Source organism: Phyllostomus hastatus, unplaced genomic scaffold, assembly GCF_019186645.2.
Source record: "Phyllostomus hastatus isolate PE091 unplaced genomic scaffold, TTU_PhHast_1.1 phas_scaffold_182, whole genome shotgun sequence".
NCBI classification, from domain to species: domain Eukaryota; kingdom Metazoa; phylum Chordata; class Mammalia; order Chiroptera; family Phyllostomidae; genus Phyllostomus; species Phyllostomus hastatus.
In genome coordinates, this window is record NW_025334013.1 from 29,925,070 (window position 1) to 29,945,742 (window position 20,673).

The 20,673-nt window shown below is 47.8% G+C and overlaps 1 protein-coding gene across 8 annotated transcripts in view; it reads right to left on the bottom strand.

The window, feature by feature from the left end:
* Positions 1–20,673, bottom strand: part of ERI3 (ERI1 exoribonuclease family member 3) — a 122,192-nt gene that overhangs the window by 78,629 nt on the left and 22,890 nt on the right. For all 8 annotated transcript variants that reach the window (XM_045860010.1, XM_045860006.1, XM_045860009.1 and 5 more), the window contains 3 exons: positions 12,260–12,376; positions 6,079–6,138; positions 1,155–1,246 (listed from right to left, as the gene is read on the bottom strand). In XM_045860010.1, the coding sequence (XP_045715966.1) occupies positions 1,155–1,246; positions 6,079–6,138; positions 12,260–12,334 (227 nt within the window). In that variant the 5' untranslated portion in view covers positions 12,335–12,376. The remainder of the gene's footprint in view (positions 1–1,154; positions 1,247–6,078; positions 6,139–12,259; positions 12,377–20,673) is intronic.

A 20,673-nucleotide genomic window follows, 5' to 3' on the forward strand; every position in this document is an offset into this window, starting at 1 on the left:
TGTGCAGTAAGTGTGTGCACACAACCTAAGGGATATGGGAGATGAGGTGTATGGGTGTTTATGTGACCTGGGCTTGTTCTTCCTCCTATCTTACCTAGAGAGTCGGTGTCCAGTTGCAGGCCTGACACCCATCCTGCTGGGTGTGTAATGATGCTTCAATGCCCAGCATCCAAAAGGCATGAAAAAGACCTTGATGAGAAGATAATGCCTGACCAGATAGGCAATATTACTCTAGAACTGCTACTTCCAACTCCCCACCGACACCCCATCCCATGCTCAAAAGTATAGGTGTGCATGCGCGTACACACACACACACCGAGTGCTTGCTGCCGCCTTCAGTCACAAAGAACACAGGGTTATCGATTCCATCAATACTCAGCAAACAATGCCCCTACCACCTCCACCTCACTTTAGTTCCCTGGGGGCTGTCTGAAGCCAGGTATCCATAAGATAGACAAGAGGCAAAAGTGTCAGCCTAGCAGAGTTTTGTCTTCCAGGATCAGGAGACAAAGGAGAGAAAGCACTGGGGACAAAGCAGAAGAGAGGAGGCTGGTGACTTAGGCAACTTCCTGGAAGCAGCCCTGTCTCATCCCACCACTGGGCTCTTGGTTGCATCATCAGGGCCTTGTACCCCAGATAAGAGGACAGCACAGTGTAATGGTTAAGAGAAAGGACCCTGGAGTCAGGTTGCCTGGGTTTCAATCCTGGCTTCATATGTTCTTGGGCAAGTTACTTAACCTCTTTGTACCCTAATCTTCTCACCTATAAAAGCAGAAATAATAAGAGTACCTATGGTTATAAAATGCACTTAGACTAATAAACACTATACATCTGGTTCAACAGTAAAGACCTCTTTTAACTCTTTCCTTCCAGGGCACTGACACGTAGCCCTGCAACTGAAGGGCTCTTCCGAGCAGTGAGACCTGGCAGTGGCAGGAAGGCCCCGATGACAGCGGTCCCAATAGATCTCTCCCTCCCTGCTCCACAGGCAGAAAGCAGGGCTCCCAGCCCTCTCCTTATCCTGGCAGTCCCCCAAATCGAGGGACTCCCTGACCTAGCTGCCCTGTAAGCTTAGGCATTTAAGTCTGTGAAAGGCAAGAACTGGTCCCGCAGATTCCAAGCCCAGCTAGTGAAGCAGTCCTTCTCATACTCACATGACTTTCAAGTCCCAGTCTCCGCAGGTGACAAAAATTGACTTGACGTTTGGATCTAAGAGGCCTTCCTTCGCCATCCACTCATCGACCCTCTGAAAAGTACACAACAAGAACAGATGATATTTCCCTTTTTTTCTCCGAGTCTATGAAGAGCCACAACAGTGAAACGCAGATAAGCTGCTTGTAATCAGAGCAGGAGAAAATTGTAATCTCATCCAGCCATGGCTCTGCTCTGGGCTCTTACCTTTGGCTCAGAACTATGAAGGCACTTGCAGGACAATCCCTGCAAGAAGAGCCCACAAGCCCAAGTGTTGCAGGGGAGGGGGCCCCTCCACACTCTGTTCCTGGCAGCCTGCCCCAGACAGGATAAGGACAGATCCCAGTAAATCAGTCCAAATAGCTCTGGTCCTCAAAGGCACAGCCTAGCACAGACATAGGCTATGCTGGGCTTGAGAACAGGCTGGTACCCAAGCAGGGACTCCAACCCATAGGTTCATTCATTCACTTATTCATTTTACCCTCCCACCAAATGTTTATTAACCAAACTTAAGAATTTGGTTACTACCCGAATGAAAGTGAAATTAATTTCCACCATGAGTCTAGCAGAAGAATCCCTTTGCTGGGCAGAAGCAAAGCTCATAATTAGCCCCAGACTTTACATTTCTCCTTTCTAAGTTGAGGATTAAAATTCAACAGATTCTTTTGAAGGCTGAGCTCAAATACTAGGTAGGGAGAGAAACTGCTCCTAAACACACTGTGAGTCTATTTCTCCCTTCATTCCTTTGATAGGTTTTATTATTTGCACTCACCTGGAAGTACAAATACTAAAATCAGTATATAATGACAGAATTATCATAAAGAATTCATGAAGCATCGCCTACTTTTTAGACGATCCCGGGCACGGGGCAGGAGTACAGCAGATCACACCACTGCCCCGCTCACACAGGAGGATTGTTTTTAAAGGCTGTATGACACAGTAGTTAGAAACGCAGGACTGAAAATCAGACACATCTGGGTTTGGACCTTGGCTCTTCAATATCCTGGTTGTGTCACTGATGGGAAGTCATTTAAGTCCTCTGAACTTCGGCTTCCTTCATCTATGAAATGAGGTAGGATGACTAACTTTGCACATCGTTTTGAGAATTAAAGGTAAATGTAATCAAGTATTTAAGCTCCTGCCACGGAACAGACAGTAGGCTGAGAAGGGGAGAGAAGCAGATCTCATAATACAATAATAATAGATGCAGCAATAACGCAGTAAGCAGAATGCTACAGGACCAAAAGGAGGAAGTGGCTAGCTCTGCTATTTTCAGGGAAAGGAGTCAGAAAGGCTTCATAAAGAAGGTGATTGAATTAGGGGCGTGGTGGTTTGCTAGACAGGGCAGAACAGAGAGGGAAGGAGATCACAGGCAGAGGCACAGGCCCAACCGTTTGTCCCTGAGAAGCAGTTATATGTTTAATGTCTGCCTTCCCCACCAGACTGTAAGCACAGTGAAGGCAGGGACTCTTATCTGTCTTATTCACCATGTTGCTCTCTAACCCAGCATAGGGCCTTCTCAGCAGTTATTCTTGGACCGACTGAAATATGGGTAAGGCATAATGTGACCACACTCCACTGTGTACAGAAAGGAGGAACAGGAATTGAAGCTGGACACTACATTAGGCCAGACTGTGAAGGGCCTTGCGTGCCCAGCAGGTAATGGAGAGTCCATGGAAATCTTGAAGTGAGATTACTTCTGGCAGGTGTAGGTTGGCTCCCTGTACATCTCAGAGATCCTGAAGTATGGCCTGTGTTGAAGCAGTCCTTGAGTAGGGCCAAGGATCCTATCTAGTTCCATGGCTACAGCAGTCCGATCTCCCAGAACATCAGAGACATTAGAGCTATGCTCCAGGACCAGATTATGTAGCCCCTCCTCATAATCAGTATACCAGAGAATCCTCTTCAGACCAAGGATCCCCCCACAGCTAAATTCTAGACCCTTCAGTGCTGAATGGTTTATCTCCCCAGCCACTTTGGCCCAACCTTTTGCATAGACAGATAGAAACACACACATATACACAGCCTTTCCCCCAAGTCACATAAAGAAAATAGGGTAGGCCCTGGCTGGTATGGCTCAGTCAGTTGGGCATCATCCTGCAAAGCAAAAGGTGGCCAGTTCAATTCTGGTCAGGGCACATGCCTGGGTTGCGGGTTTGGTCCCTGGCAGGGACAGAAGGCAACTGAGCAATGTTTCTCTGTCATATCAATGTTTCTCTCCCTCTCTTTCTTGTCCCCATCCTCCTCTCTAAAAAGAAGTAAATAAAATCTTTAAAAAAATAAATAAAAGAAGGTAGATTTTACACAAAAAGAGGTAAGGCAAACCTGGAGCTCCCTAAGCCACCTACTGGCCTTAAATCCCCAAGTAAGTGTTCCACATGCAAAGGGGACAGACTGGCTCCCCATTGCCCCAACTCCTGCACAGTAGTCCTGGGAAAGACGGCAGGATAGGACAGAAAACTGTTGGGAACTAATGCCCAGCAAGAGCAAGCTTTCACCATGAGAAGCACTTAATATTCACTGGGGTCCTTAATATTCCTTGGGGCCTAGGCCATTCACTCATGCAGCAGATATTTAGTGAGCACTTTCTACTACAAGCCTGTAAGGGAGGTGATACATTAGGAATCGGGCCTGCCCTTTTCCTTCCCTCTCTGTTTGAATGGACAAAGGGCTGGAGGAACCGCTAAGATAACTTCAGTCTTCCGAGTCAGCCCCAACCCTCTCAATCCTTCCCCCCACCCCACTCCCACTGCTGAAGGTCTACAGGAGCCCAGCCTGAGCCTACTTAGAACAAATGAGTCAGGTGGATAGATGGACGGGTGGATTATGGATGGATAAACAGATGAGTAGATGGGGGCGGGGATGAATGTGTGGATGGCTATGTGAATGGATGGATGAATAGGTTTTCAAGAGCCTAGAAAGTCTATCCATTGACCCTGTTTAGGGACGAGGGAATGACCACCATTCACTTCTACATCTTGCCTCTCCTTGCTGGCTCTAATGGCTTCAAGCTGGGCAAGGGAGGTGGGAGGGGATGGTCAGGCCAAATGAGCCATATGAAAGAGAAAAAAAATTTTTTTAAAAGAACAAATGAGTCAGGCACACACCTGGTTAGCCACCCGACCAGGATCTTGGTTAGGACAAAAAGTTAGCTCTTTAGCTCTATAATCAACTAATAAAGCAGAGCCTGGTTGGGTCTCCGTATCTTGCCAGACTGCCTATGAAAGGTCAATGCCAGAAATCTTCCCACTTCCCCACAAAGTACGCTGGAGCAGCAGAAAGAGCTTCCTGGGTGAGACTCAGAATCCTCTGAGCACTCCTTTCCAGGGCTGGCCTGGGGTCAGCAGGAGGATAGCTCTTGAAGACCACATCTCCCCCTCAACTGGCACCGCTGAGGGAAAAACATCATAACCCCACCAGCCCAGGTTTTGTACTAGTGCGGAAGGAGCACCTTCCTCCCAGGATCCCTGAGACATCCCAGTGACAAGCTGCCTGTCTTACAGCTTTCCTCAGGAGCCAGGCCCTATCCGGGAGTGCTAGCTGTGACATAGGGACAGGTCCCTTCTTTCTCCTTGGGTATGGCCCTTTGAGGAACAGTTCATGCTAGGGAGGCCTCTCAGTCATAAGAGTGAATCTTCTGTCAAAAAAAGAGGGTCAGTGAGGTTGGGAGACATCTCTGAGCTCATCTTGTCTTCTCCCAGCTTACTGCAGGCACCTAACCCTGCCCCAGCCCAGAGCCTGCCTGGATGCAGGGCCTAGGCTCCCACGCTCTCAGGGACAGGAGGAAGCAACCATACCACAGGGGGAGCCACCACCATCTCTCCACCCTGACCCCGGCTCCATCCTGAGGAGCCCCAGGAAAGTCCATCTGCATTCCTATGGGACAGGCTGACTTGGCTGAATAAACAGCTCTTCCTCCCTCTCCCGGCAACCACCCTCCTCCCCCTTGGCTAACTACCTCCAATGCAGATGTGCCCTGCTGTTCCCCAGATGCTCTGCTTTCTCCTGTGCTCTGACAGGGGCTGAGCATTGGGTGTACTGGTCTTAAAGATAAATAAAGCTCCTCAGGAGTTCCACAGGCTTTTCCTCTCTCTCCCACCCCCTAGAGAGGAGTGGTAGGAGGACCTCCCTGAAAACCCCCGGCAAAGGGTGCTGGGAGACAAGCTGAGGCAGTGCCCTGCCCTTCCTCGTTCCCTTAGGCTGGAGCACAAGAAGCTATATCTTAACCTTTTCCAGCTCCCCGAGGAGAACATCCTAGAAGTGTGGTCTCTGCCAAGGGTTCTAAAGCCTTTAATTTGATTTCTCTCACACAGGCAATTGTTGTAATTATTCTGATTAGGAATCATTACCCAGTACAGCCTCTGCACCCGACAGGCACAGTGCGTCCAGAGGCAAGCTGCAGTGGGGCAGGCGGGCCCAGCCGCACCTCCTGGAGGAGCTGACAGCAAACAAAAGCCATCAATAGGGAGTCCTGGGTGAGTTAATGAAGTGCTCACATGCCACAGGAAGCCAACACTAAAGCTAAACAAAAACACCTCCAGTCCCGGGGGCCAGTCCCACAGTGCCACAGCTCAGCTCCCCGACTTCCTGACCTGCCCAGCACAGATGGCCCAGAACCAGCCAGCACAGGACCAGGACGGGGTGGGGGCCCTCCGCCAGCCTCCTGGCAGCACTCGGACATCTTGTCAGTAACCCTGACAGGAACAGCTGGAGATGACAGATCAATGGTTCAATACTCTCAACAGCATGTCACTGATGTGACAGCAAATGTTATTCTAATCAAGCCATAATCATAGTCAAATTACACAGCTACGTTCTCAGGAGGGGAGGGAGAGAAAGGCAGCAGGAAGGGGTCAGAGGTTAGGAATTAAAGGTCACTCAACCTACCTCCAGCACTTGCTGTAGGCTGGGCTGACCATCCACCATGGCTTGAATAATCCCGGTGAGCTGAAAGGAAAGATAAAGAGCAGATGGATGGAAAACTCGAAGTTGGGCTGAATTCTTTCTATTCTGTTTCTCTCCTTTTACTGTACAGAGCTCTGGCCTGCACTGCTTTAGGCTGAGAGCCTGACAGGAGCCTTGGGAATAAAGTCCCAGGACACAGTCTAAACTTCCTAACAACACGTTGCCCTGCAGCGGGGATACGCAGCTACAGGCTGGTCAGGGTGCACCTCATACCTGTTTCAGCTTTCATTTGCAAAAGTAAAAACAAAAACAAGATTTTACATGTCTTTTGTGTTCAACAGGCTCCATAACACCCCACAAATTAAAATCTCAAGGAAATTCACCTTCAAGCTTCACAGAGGCTCCCGTCGGACTTAGGGAATAACCACACAGGACAGGCATGCTCGGCTGCTGGTCCACCCCTTCTCGGGGCCTCAGCCCAGCAGCGCACCCTCTGACGCCAGGGAGGGGCCAGGGGAGTCCCATAGGCATCCACCCTTCACCCTGCATACCTGGGCCCTCAATACCAACTAGCCAAGCGGGAAACAGCACCTTTAACTGATGGGGAAACTCAGGCAAAAAAGCCTAGTGTACAAACCTGCTCAAGAGAATCGCTGACTCACAGGCCTACGCGCCACCCAGGTCAGGCTTAGGTTGAAACAAGCTTGTTGCTTTGATTCGTTTAGAAGTGAAAATATCCCTTAAGCACAGGCTACAGCAGACTGCCTCCAGGATCTGAGGCAGGGGGTCCCGTCCACAGAGCCGGTCTCGGCTGGAATCCACCATGCCCACCGTGCCCGCAACCGCTCCCAGAGAGAGGGGCACTGAAGGCTTGCGTGGGAACTTCTATTTTTTTTAAGTGTTGGGGGGACAGATTAAGCTCCAATTAAACTGCAATTACATTTAATGAATACCAAATACCCAACTCACAGAAACCGCCGGCACTAAGAGGGAAGGTTATTTTCTCATAGTGACTTACATGGAATGGTAATACACACCTTTTAGGGAAGAAATTTTCATTTTAAGAACGCTGAGTTCCTCTAGGTGGGTTTCTGTAGTTCATCAAGTCATTATTAGGTGGTATTTTAAGGAAGTGTAAGGACACAGCCACTCTATTTTATATTCCAGAAACTGTTTTTATATTAATCTGTATTTTAATTGGGTAACAGCTGCTGCCTACAGACTTCCCATGGTCTAAAAGGAAAATAAATTAGAAAGATTAACTACACTGTTGTTTCACAAGGCTTTAACCCACAGCATGCCCACCCGGCTGGCACCTTCACACCCTTTCCTTCCTTGGGAGACCAAAGAACTGCCCAGCAGAGGGAGGGCCTGAGCCAAAGAGAAGAAAGGATGGTCTACTGAGGGCGGGAGAGGGGGTGGTGGGAGATGAGCCCCGGGTCAGCAGCTTTAATCTCAGAGTGCTAAGACTCCTTTTATTTAGCCAACAACTATTCATGGAGAGCCTGCAACGTGCTGGGTCCCATTATAGGACTTGGGAGCCAGCAGTGAAGAAAAACATGAAAACCTTCATTGAATCTGTGCTCCTCTTGGCAGCCCTCTCCTATGCCCAGCCCTGCTAGCACCCAGAGCCTTTACACCTTCCAGAGCCGCACACCGAGCAGGCGGCCGCCCTGTGTTTTGTCTCAGGTATACAGGGCCCACGTACCCACCACTGCCCTTTCTGCCCCAGCTTTTCTCCTGCTTAGTTCTTCCAAAGCCAAGCCATGTCCCCAAGCTTGGAGCTGGGGCTTTGGGTCAGGACCATCCTGGAAAAGAGGGCTTACGTGGCCGACTTACTTCTTGGAAAGCTCCAGGGTCTGTATGCCCGTCTCATATCTGTTCTGACCTCCTGGGGCAAGGGTACGGCCACTTGTTTCCTGGGCTCCCACCAAGGGTTACTCAGATCAGCTGGACACTGACAGGCTTCCAGACACAAAGGAAACCAATGGCACCCTTGCCAAGAACCCCTGCTCCTTGGAGATGGAACTTTGGTCAGCATCTCCGTACACCAGAGGCACCTGCTCTGGGTCCTAGGAAAATCACTGCCTTGGGAGAGAATATCACTCTACCGAAAGGGAAAACCAGGGGTGCTGCTCTGTCGGAGCGCTCACTATGGACTAGGCCTGCCTCTTCCCACACTAGGGTGGGGTTTGGGGTCCCAGAATCATGAGCTTTCTCAAACTCCCCTCCAGTGGCCAGTAATCTTAGAATCATCAGCCCAGGAGGAACCTAGTAAGTTCAGCTCCTTCCCTCTCCATGCTTCCCATACTACTGTGGTCTAGCAAAACAGGGCTTACAGCTGACTTGCTAAAGGACTTGAACTCAACCCCTAGAGACACAGGGGCTTGAACTCTTGGTTCAACTAGAGGCAGCTTTCCAGGGGGAGTCTGCATTCCGCTGTATCATTTCCTTCAAGGATGGACTACTATCTTATCAGCTCTGCCAAGCACTAGATGAAGATGGGGTAAAATTAAGAAAGTTGGTCCCTATACCTGACACTGACAATCAGTAAGACCTACCTGTAAGACTTACACCATGAGCTATGAGGGAGAGAGAAAATTTAATAAAAATAAATACTGGGAAGTTCTACCTTAGGTATAACTTACATCTTTCATGCTACAGTTTAAGCTCATTCACACTTGGGTTAATATATATTTGTAAAAAGCTTTTACATCCTCACAATGAAAGGTACTAAAGCAAAGCCAAGTATTATTAAGCTGAGAACCAGGGCTCACAGGCTAAACAGAGCTCAGAGACCTTAACCACTTAAAGCAGGAGAGGTGAGAGGAAGAATTAATGCGTGCTCTGTGGTTCCTTTCACTGAGGGATTACAGATTAACTCCCGCTTCCCCAGACTCGGAAACGCAAGGCGAGGGGCTTTTGACCCTGACTGATAACACGGCTGGCTACTGAGATCCCCTACCCACACAAGGGCTTTATCCAGGAATGAGCTGGCTTCATCATAAACACTAGCAACTACAGGAAGCAGCCCAGGACACTTGGTGCCAATAGCACATCAGCATCCAGCACTTTCTCCTTTCACAGTTTATCTCCAACACAATCGTATTCTGACACCAAGACAGTTTGTTGATTACATAAGCGCTTGTCTCTGGCGTGCAATCTGATAATCAGACCCACTCCTCCTGCTCAGACAGAGAGACCAATAAATCTCACCCTTTATAAGTACAGGTGCAAGAGAACACCCTTTACTGGCATTTAGCAAAATGGGTCTTTTTCTAGTTTTTTCACGACAATGACGCTGACAAAAAAGACTGCCTGTGGTCAGGAACTGCGTGGCAGTCCAGCTCCTGGAGACAGAGATCTGCTGCGTTGGAGCAGATTCTAAAGGCAGTAAAGAAAGGGTGTGGGAAGGAATGAAACCCCTCCCATCCTATCTCTGTCAGAACCATGTCCCCAGGCCAACTGTCAACTGAAACTAAGAAAGGACTTCAAGAAAGCCAATACCATGTTCATGACACAGAACAAGAAGAGAGTGTCTACATGTGGGCTATAAACTTATCCAAAGCAGAATCCCTCTTTCTGCTGCCAGCACTGAGCTGATCTCTCTCCCCTCCACACAAGCATGTGCTCATGTATACTCCTGTGTCATGTGCACACATGTGCACACACACACACGGCCACGCCAGAGTTCTTAAGAACTTCTTGTGCATGAAAGAAAATTCTACCAGAGGAGCTGCTTAGGCACAGCCAGGAGCTTTGAGGTTGTTCCCCTAGCTGGCGAGGCAGCCGCTGTCGGGTCGCATGAGGTCCGAGAACAGCAGCTCATCCTGTGCCCTGTCTCTCTTTGCACAGCAGCTCCACAGGGTGTGGAGACAGGGCAATGGCTGCATGATCCGAGGTTTTCCGAAGATGACTTTACTTGCTCAAAAGAGCAAATCAGCAGTAGTTACTCTAGCACAGGCCAGAGCAACTGTGGTTGAATAATTCCTTGACAAGATTCATTCATTTAAGGAACACATATTAAGTGTTTGCTTGGTACCAGGCCCTAATGATGGAAAACAGGTGGATCAGATCTAGTTTCTGCCCTCAAGGAACTCACAGTTTAGTGGAGAGACAGATAAACAATTACAGTATAATGTGTACGGTCAATGTTATTTTGGGTGAGCACAGCCCAGCCTTCCCAGGCTTCCCAGAGGAGGTGACCCTGAGCAGAGTCCTAAGGGACAAGTAGGGACTGGGGGAGGAGAGTGCTAGCATCACCCAGGTGAAGGACCATCACGTGCAGAGGCAGACCTTTAGAAGAGGGAAGTGAGGGGAAGATGAAACAGGGAGATACGAGGCTGGACAAAAAGGCAGGGACTGGGTTGGGGGGCATTGGAGCTCTGGGAGGCTCAGCACAGACACACCTTCACTATCATAGCAAGGATTTTCCACCACCACCATGCCTACTGCCACCCAAATTCTGTATGTATGTCCTTGAGTGAAACTTTCTAGAAAAAAGCAACATAGCTTTCATCATAGTCCCACAATCCTTCCTCCCTCCTAAAAAAGGAAACAAGCAGCAGCAACCCTACTCTAAAAAATATCCCTTTTCCCAACACTACTGAGCACCCACTCTGGCCCAAGCCGAGCTCCAGCAGCGTTCTGTCCCATCCCTAAACAGGCAGCAACCTCGACAGATCAGGGCCTTCCTGTCTATGCCCAGCAGCCCAGCTAGAGCTGAGTCCCCCGAGGGGGACTTACACACAGAGAAGAGGAAGAGAAGGACAGAGGACACTCCGCTTTCAGATCACTGGAGGGCTCAGGTAACTGGCTGGTTTAAGGAAAGTTTTCCCTTCCCTTCCCATCAGGAAGGGGATTTCCATCATCTTAAAATGTTACCTTTCCAAAGGGGCAAAAAGGACAGATTAGCACCCCCTGGTGGTATAGGTAATTCCCAGGGAAAGGCTGAAAAAACAGTAGACCCCAAAAGAAGCAAGAACCTCAATGTCGTTAGCTGGAGCAAGGAAAGACTTGAGAGACTGGACACCCTGGCAGACGGATGCCTGCAACAGAAGGCCCACCCGAGCTGGGCAGCAGGCACTGGCATCAAGCCCAGGAATGACCCTCGGGGCCTCATATCCGGGCTAAGGCCGCCGCAGAGCTCGCTGAGCCCTCCGTCCAGTGGCAGGCAGGCCTTTGCTCCACACCAACGAGACTGTTTTGGGATTACTCAAGAACATCTTTCCTTCTGTTTCACTCCTACGGTAAAAAAAAGTAGGTCTATAAATGAAGGCACAAAGTCTCTAACGTACCCCAGCCCCAAATTCTGAAAGAATTCTAGAAACACTCATGTCCTCCCATCACCTCTGTTACCACACATTCTTGACCATTCTTGCGATTTCACCATAGCCTGTGGCCACCACAGAGAGTGTAACATAACACAGCCCAGGGGAGAGAGCCGCAGAAGGTTCTCCATACAGTCGTGAGAGTCAGCACTCTGACGGGGCCTCCTCCCTGCCAATGGCTCATGTGAGCCTCCAGCAAGCATCAAAATCTCCGTTAGTCCCAGCTCCAGTCTGTAAAATGGGGCCAATACTAACCTGCTTACAGGTGGCCAAGCACAGCACCAGACTCGGACAAGGAAAAGGAATTTCAGCCTTGGCCAGGCTGTGCTCATACCCCACTCGGACTGCTCCTCTTTCCTTGGTGATAGAGTGTGCTTCCCACACACTCAGCCAGGGTTTCACATAGGGCTACTTTCCTTGAGGACAGAGAAACATTGCCAGAAAGCTAAGAAAGCTGAACCTCTCCTTCTCAGAAGCTACAACCTTTACCTGTTGCCAAGGGGCCTGAGGGGAAATGAAACTGAAAAGAAGCTAAGCTCCAGAAGTACTGTCCCGCTCCTACACCCCAAATGCCAGGGCCCTGGGAAGGGCAGGGATGCAAGGAAGAGAAAATGTTGGGGAAGCTGGGACAGATTGTGCCACTGCTTTCCCTGGGTCTCCAATGACCAGAAGGACCCAAGTAGAATGGCAGACTTTGTAGAGCCAACTGCGGGGTCCAATACGCACCCACTTTAACCGCTGATAAGAACTAACTTTCACTAATGGGCCTGTATACCAATGATCCAAAAGCTCCTGCCCCAATAGCCCTTTCTGCCCAGTTCCAGGGCCCTTACCTCTGTGCAGAAGGGAGTAAGCTGTGGGTGGACTACAGGCTGGACATACATGTGAAAGGTAGACTCAATCTCCATGGTCCGGCCATTTAGCTTCAGGATGGGGAACTCGATGATTTCCTGGAATAGCAAAAACAAAGAAGAGAAAAAAATAAGTTTTTTATTGTTTATTTTAGTTTTTTTAAATCAACCATTTCAAATAATAACTCTTGAGAGTTAAGAATGAGGGAGTGTTTTGAACTCATTACCTCTTGCCAGGCCAAACCCAGACTGAGTAAGATGGCGCTAACTCAGTCTTAGCCCCAACCTGCCCACTGTGAACATTCTCACAGGTTCCAGGGACGAGACACATGCCCCACCCCACGGCCTGGAAAGGAGACGTAAGACAGCAGTACACTCTGCCCCAGTTTCCCCAAGTGGCTGTCTACCACAGGCGGGCTCACTTGAGCCCCTAAAAGTCAGCCCTTCCCCAGCCCAGGTCCCTGCCCTGGGAAGGGGGGCCTGGATCTCCAACCATACAGACAACCTGCCATCAGACCAGGGCACAGCTTCCTGGATATGAAGTTTAAAGAGCTGAGTTTCTTCATTAGTGTTTACCCCCACCAAAAAAAAAAAAAAAACATAATAAATAAAGCCAAAGGGGATACTAAAGAGGAGAAAACTGAATAAGAGTAATAGGAGCTACTGCCTCCCACCTTTCTTTCAGGCAGTAAGCTCTCCCCGCTCCCACCAGCTCCCCCACCCCAAATCGCTTAACCAGCCCTTCCCAGTCCACTGGAACGTAATGGAAGAGAAGGAGGAGGAGTGACAATTTGTTTGGTGTCTCTAAGATTAATTTGTCTCCGTTATTTAATAGAGATGCACAGCACCAAGGTCCTGGTGTGCAAACAGGCTTGCAGAAGGCTGGCTGTGCAGCAAGCCTCACACAGCGCTCCCGGGAAGGGAGGGACGCACCGGAGGGGGGGGCGGGGGGAGAGGGCAGGGGAGAGCACACTTGCACCGGAGAGAAGAGGGGAAACGAGCAGAGAGAATAAAAAAAATTATTGCTTTTTAATATTCAAAAACAGTTTGCAAAATTTAATCAAAGCAGAGGAAAAGCTAACATTTTTACTACTTTGACATTTTTATTAGCGCTTTCATAAATTTTTAAAACATGAATGGAATTAGTTTACAACACACACACAAAAAACTGCCTGAAAACATCTGGAAGAGACAAATAGGAAATAATAAAAAAATAAATAAAAGCAAAATCCTCCAAGTAAAATTAGCATGTGGAAAAGGCCTCCACTGCGGAGCAAGAAAGAGAAAGAGAGAAGGGGGGCTCTGCCCAATCAACGGTCCCAGCAGTCAGTTCAGTCACAGCCCTGCCCCAGGCCCCCACTCTGGAGAGGACCTTTCCAGTATCACTAAAATCAAGGCAAACTGGTTCTCCCCGGGGACAGCCTGGAGAAGCAACAGGGAAGCTGTTCCGCACCTGACCACAAGCAAGAAACAGGCACGTGGAAAGGTGGGAGAAAGGGCCAACGTCCTGTTACCCCGGGGCAGCTAGGCATCCTTCCTCCTAAACACACCCACCATCAAACTTGTTGTTAAAGCATCTATTTTATCTGACAAATTACAGCAGGACCAAAGCTGAGGCGATCAGATTTCATGATGGAGAAATTCAAAGGTTCTGGTTGCCTGGTCTCCCCAGGGTGATCCCCAAGGATGGGGAAGCTGACAGGAGCCCCCCAAAATAGGAAGGGCAGAGAGGCTGCAAGGCTGGAGCCGAGGGGGAACAGAGAAGAGACCCAGGCTGCTATTCAGACTGGGTGACGCTTCTCTCAACATGTTCCCGGATTCCCTGGGCCTCTCATTGGCCATACACTACAAAACCGGCCAAGTGGAAGAGAGTGTTGTGCTGAAAACAAAATTAAGGCACACGCACACAAAACACACACTTGTCCCCCTTAAAATCAGATCTCCAAGAACTAACACTGAGGTGGGGCTCATCTGAGTCAGGCTTATCTGACTCCTTAATTTTGGATATATCCTTCCTCTCCCATTAAGCAAAAAAATCCCTAAAAAAAAAAACAACACAACAACAACAACAAACTTCCCAACAGAAAGAGCTCCAGAGCCTGGTGAGTTTGGCTGCCCTGGTGTCTTGGGAAACAAATACAGCCAGCTCCTCACTAACAATGTTAGCTGGGCCCACAATGAAATTTAACCTGTGACACAACTGTACTTTTCATTTAAACTTTCATTTCAAGAGAAGCAGTGTTTGGAGACCTGCAGTTTGTCCTGCTAATAAAGACAAGTGTTGGGACCTTTAAGGATGCCATTCATCTCTGGCTTTTATTAAATTCAATTTTCTTAAGCCCATGATACATTATGAAATTAGGAGTTGACATTCCTCTGGAAACAAAAATATCTATCAAACACAAATAGAAAAAACCCTCTATTACCAAGAATTTATGACTTAAAGTTGATCTCTTTCCACTTTTTTACAAGCACATGGTTTGTTTTAGATATCCGAAATGTTATTATGGATCTAGAATTTCATTAGTATTTATTGTAAAATAGTAAGCGCTTCAGCCCCTGCTCTGACCAGCACCGAGTCAGCGTCCCCAGTAGATTCTCTGGAAACTTGGCCGGTGGGTTTCCCCGCTGCAGCTCCACCTTCCAACTTTCCTGCTGCTGGCTTCTTCACCCCTGGGGAGATGGAGCCAACCCACACGCTCATATTCACTGTCCCCCTCCCAGAGAGGAGAGGAACAAACAAGCCTCAGCTCCATGAGAAACGAGGGGTAACTCGGAGAGGTTACCCAAAGTTATAGGTTGATCACATTAATTTTAAGAGCTTATGAAGACGTGGTTAGTGCCAGCTTCTAGGGGCAGTTGCTTTGATAATGAAACTTATTCCCACTCCTTCTCCTTTTCCCTCCTCCAGTTTCATCATTCCCTTAGAATAATAAAAGAAGTTTTAGTTTTTTGGGTTTTTTTTTTTTTTCAGGAATAGTTGAGTGTCTGCCTTTAAAAAGGTAGCACTATAAAGGAAAGAACCAGTTTATATTTACCAGCCCTCTTTGCTTCCTGTTAATATTGCCACAATTCCTTACACTTGTATGTCATTTGCATTCAATTAAACCACCTGTGTCCTACTGTGTGCAGGGCAGCGTACAGGTGCTGGAGTGGGATTTAGGGTTAAGATGTGGACTTGCTGGGGGGGATGTCCACAGACTGCTGAACAGAAAAGATACATGAACAAATAGTGAACAATGCACTATAACAAATATCTTAGTGGAGGAACATCCCAAGTGTTAGGCTTTTCAGTTTACAGTGTGCTTTGAAATATATTTTCTTATATTACCCTTTTTAATCCTGGAAGATAGGTCCTATTATCATCATCAACATCATCACAAGGTCACAGACCAATACTACTTACCAGGCAGGGGCTGCTGGGAGCGGAACAGATAAATACAAGGAGATGTGGCTCCTGTCTATGAGGTGCCCAGAGTCTCGGCAAGGGGTAGAGAGAGGCTGACCCCAACATCCTTGGGGACATGCGGAAAACAGAATCGTTTCATTCCTTCCATCTACTGTTTACTATGTGTCAGACACCCAGCTACATGCAATGATCTCACTGACTCCTCCTAACAACTGATGAGGTGGGAACCACTATCGTCCCCATTTTACAAATACACTAAGGCCCCAAAAGAAGCTGTCATTTGCACAAGGTTATACTGCTAGTAAGGAATGGAGCTGGAACTCCAAATGGGGAAAATAAGACTTAAAGAAAGTAGGATTAGCAGCTTTCAAAATATGAAGAGTCAAGAAAAATCTGATTCTTTTAGTCTGAAAGGCTGTCTTTGAGGAGCTCCTAGAAGAGCGACTGCTTCAAGTTACCAGGGCAATAAATGTAGACTATCCAGGCAGAAAGTCCTAGAGGATTGCCTCTGAGCAGACGCCACTATGGGTGCAGGGGCGCAGATGGCGCTGTGCTCCAAGCTCAGGGAGGGCAGGAACCAGGAGCCTTCAGTTTGCATCTCCAGCACCCAGTTCCATTCCGGCAGACAGACTTCACTCTCTCACTTCTGGTGAGTAAACGTAAGACAGGGATGATAAATGGCAAGACAGAAGCCAAGCACAGGCTCTACCAGATGACAGTCTGCTCTGGCAGAGCTCTCCATGGGACCACAGAGGTGAAGTGATCTCCCTGAGGTGGCAAAGATGGTAAGCCAGAATTCAAATCCAGACATGGAGCACTCCAAAGCCCTTTCTACCAGATCCCCTGCCTCTCACCTTTAAGTGGTTTCTCATCCTCCCTCAACTGCTAAAAACCACCAGTGGCCCAGTTTTCTGTTTGCACAGACCAAGGGTTTCCTGGAACACAGGACTTTTAGGGCTAAAAGTGGGACAGTTGGTCACCCTACACCATTCACGAGTTGTATGCACCACTAGGCTGTCCAAGAGTAGAGCACCATAAACCCAAAGGTTGACGGTGGTTGGGAATTGGCCACAACTTGATAACTAAGGACAAAGCCTTAGAATTTGGGTTTTTCAAAGTATCTATGTTTCTAAACTAATTGCACCTGCTGTCTCCCTCAATAAAAGGCTGGCTGCGAATCGTTTTTTTTTTAAGGGAAGAAAGACAGAAAGATAAAAAAGAAGCGCCGAGTAAATATTCTTTTACTTTTTTAAGTGACCAGAGTTTTAAGTTGGAACAAGGGTACTAAACACAGCCGCTTTCTAATTGCTCAACTAGGAACCCCAGAGATTTTCTTGATAAACTTAGGACAAAGCTGCAGCAACATTTCAAATGAAATTTCACACCCGCAATCAGTAGATTACAAGAAATAAATGTACAGGATGCTTACAGGGTATTCAAACTCCCTTCAACTGACGTATTTGCAGTGATAAGATTATATTTGAAGACAGAACAACAAAAGGATTTCAAGCAGGAAGGACTTAGGTTAGCCTTGGGATTCCTTGACAATGGGACAGAGGGTTTAATAGCATAGCAAACTACAGACCTTCTTCCCAAAGCACCAGATCCCCCTTTGCCTGAGCGGATGGCTCTATGGTCCTGTCTGAAATAAGGGACGAGCAGCTCATTTTTCATGGCTTTCCCCTCTCAACCCAGGAACTGGCATTCCCTCAATTTACAGACAGTAACAACTCATCTATCCCTTCCCTTCATCCTCTGAAGAAAATGTCAAAACGTGTGCCCCTGCATAGAAAGTTTTGATGAAACCCAAAAGCAACATCACACCACAAGGCAGAAAAAGTAGTGCTTGGCAAAAACATGGGTTTTATCCAAATATTTGGTTTTGGGATAAAAGTCCCGTAACTGGCAGGTCCTTTCTCCAAGGGATCAAGGGGCTTCCTGGCCACAGTGAAGAGGGGAAGTTAAGAGGGAGAGGTGCTGCACTGGGCAACGAACAGGGCGTGCTTTCCTTAACAGTTTCTTCCTTGGGGGAAAAAAAGACATTTTATGCACAAGGAGCTTATTTCTTAAACAAACACTCGTGGTTTTGATTTACACCACAGCCTGCTCCTAAATAATTTATGGCGGGTTAAATTTATTGCCGAGCCCTGGCTGGCTGCAAATTCGAATTGCCAAATAATTAGATTTTAGGGCAAAGCTTATAAATTACCCGTCGATTTGTCCGGACTTGTTTGTCAGTTGCTTTGTGCTTCGGGTCATCTTTGGCATTTGGCTGTTTGGGTTTTAATTGCTGATTTACACTTTGACAGATGAGAGCTGATACTAGAAGTTTCAGGACAAGGAAGGGTAAAAAAAATGGTAGCTTTAAAGGGCTGATTTTTCTCCCACATGTCCCTCTTTGACCATCCCCATAGACTCCAAAGCAATTAAAATGTAGAAAAGAGGCTGAAAATGAATAACGCTATTCTTTGTTAGGGGCGGGGAACAGTGAATTATAATTTACAGAAATCTGAATTTAAAAACACATATTTCATATCAATAAATGAAGGAGACCAAAAGTCTTAGAAACTGTATCCTCACCCAGGGGTGTGCATGGCTGTGTCTGCCTCTGTGTACACACAACTCTGGATCAGCCTCAGTCCAAACATTTTTAGATATTCAATAGTAGTGACTTCAGATATTAGTGGCCTCTATGAAGCCAACCCTTCAAGGCAGCAAACAACCAAATGATTTCTTTGTAGCTACCTGTATACATATATTTGTCATGGAATTAATTGAAACAAATCTCAGGTTATGTGTAGGAGAGGCATCCTGGAGGCAGCACTAAGGGGAGGGCATGGGAGTGGTGCCAAGTCCAACTTACCATTCCTTTGGAGGAAGAAAAATCTGTAGCACCTGACTCGGTCTGCTGTGTTGATAGAGGGCCTGAAGGCTCTCTATACGTTTCCCAGAGAATTGGGGCCTGCCTCTCATTCACCTGCTGTACCCCAATAGCTTACTATGAGGCCACAAGTCAAAATAACAGTAGTAGTAGTAATTCTACTAAGAGCAGACATACAGCTGTTACATGCCAGGCACTATCCTACGCACTTAAATTTACCCTCCCAACAGTCCTATAAGATTGGTACTACTGTTAACCCCATTTTGCCAATGAGGCAAGTGAGGCATAAAGAGTACCAGGGACTTGTCCAAGGCAAGCCACACTGCAAGTAAGCGGTGGAGACTGGGCTCAAATCCAGACAGTCCAATCCTGGAGTCCGTGCCCTGAACCACTATGCTATGTTGCTTCTCATTTGAACAAGGTCTGCCCAGCTCCCCTCACTATGGAGGTCCAGGTCCCACATTCCAGGACTTGTGCATATGCAGCCAAAGCTTGTTCAGTTAATCACCCAACAAGGTGGGGAAAAGTCATGCAACATTCTTGAAATCACAAGATGAATTGGAGGCTTGATTAGATGAAGACCATTTTTCCAGTCAATGCAAAAACTGTACTAAAGATCCACCAGCTAGGGATGAAGAGGTGGGGGTAAGTGACAGGTGATCAAGCCAGGCCCAGGCCCACGCAGGCAGGCAGAGGGTTCTGATCAGGCAACTGGATAAGAACCCAGAGAGACTGGCTGGGCTTCAGGAGGCCTTGTTCAGTAACCCCATCCACAGCTCCAGGGGTTCCTGGTCTTGTCACAGAAGCCTGCATCCCCATGGGATGCTTCAGATTCCCTGCACTCTGTCCACGCCTGATGCCCAGATGCTGGGACAGGGAAATCGTTGTGCTAGCATGATAGCAGATTTTGAAAATCACTGGCCCGTAAGCAAGCAGTACACAGACTGACATCCTGCCCACAATGTGCTGAACGCCTTCTCACACACTGGCTCGTATGACCCCGTATCTCTGTAAAGTGGGCAGGAATTACTACCCTATTCTATGGAGGAGAAAGCTAAGGCAGTCAATGTTCTCAACACATGCTCTCTCGCAGGCAGCATCCTTGCAACTGAGAACTTAGTGGACACACAAGTTCCTGGCCTCCATCCCAGATTTTCGGAATCAGAAACCCAGAGGGTAGAGCCAGCAATCTGTTTTAACAAGCCCTCCAGGTGATTCAGATGCTTGCTAAAGTTTGAGCAATATCCTGAGGCACCAAGTTGGGGGCTCCTCACCAATATCACCAACCACCACATTCCACACATCATGAACTTCTTTTAAGGACCACCCCAGTATTGTGTCTCTAGTCATGTGAAAGTAGACCTTATCACAATGGCATGTTTCATCCCATTCATTAGTACCTTAGTCCTCCAACCCTAACTAACTACCAGTTCCTTTGAGTTGATCAGGTGGCTTTTCATTCAAATGCTTCTAGTGGTGGAAAAAAACTATGGAAAATGCAGGTTGTCCCTGGATCCCATTTCCAACATTACAGTCTCAACCCATGGTTCTCAGTCTGCATCACGTTTTTGGAGAGCAAGATTCCAAGCTTGCTAGCCAGTTAACATCCTATCTACCTAATCATTACCACCTACCTCCCATACATCAAACAGTTCGTCAAACAGATCCTAGAGGAGTAACCACCTACATCACCACTAAAGAACTCACCTGTATCAGTTCTCCCTGATATGGACTTTCAGCTCAGAGCATCCCATTTACAATCACCCCAGGTTCCACACTCCACTCCTTACCAAATCTCTTAGCACCGCTGACTCCCGGGAGCCCACTATTATCCACAGGAGCTATGAGCTCAACAATGCGTTCACAGTTCCTATTCTGGCTAACCAGCTTTGCCCCAATCTCACTGTAGACCCTGCATGCTCTTTCCTTTCAGAAATTTCGGCATCTCCAAACAAGAATCTCTGCCAGCATTTAGCCTTCAGACCAGACCTTGGCTAGAAGGACCTCCCCAGGACTAGACAAGAATCACAGCATACATAATTGATCGGTTATGCTACCCACAGACCAAAATCACCCGCTATATACAGGGATCGGACCAAATCAGCC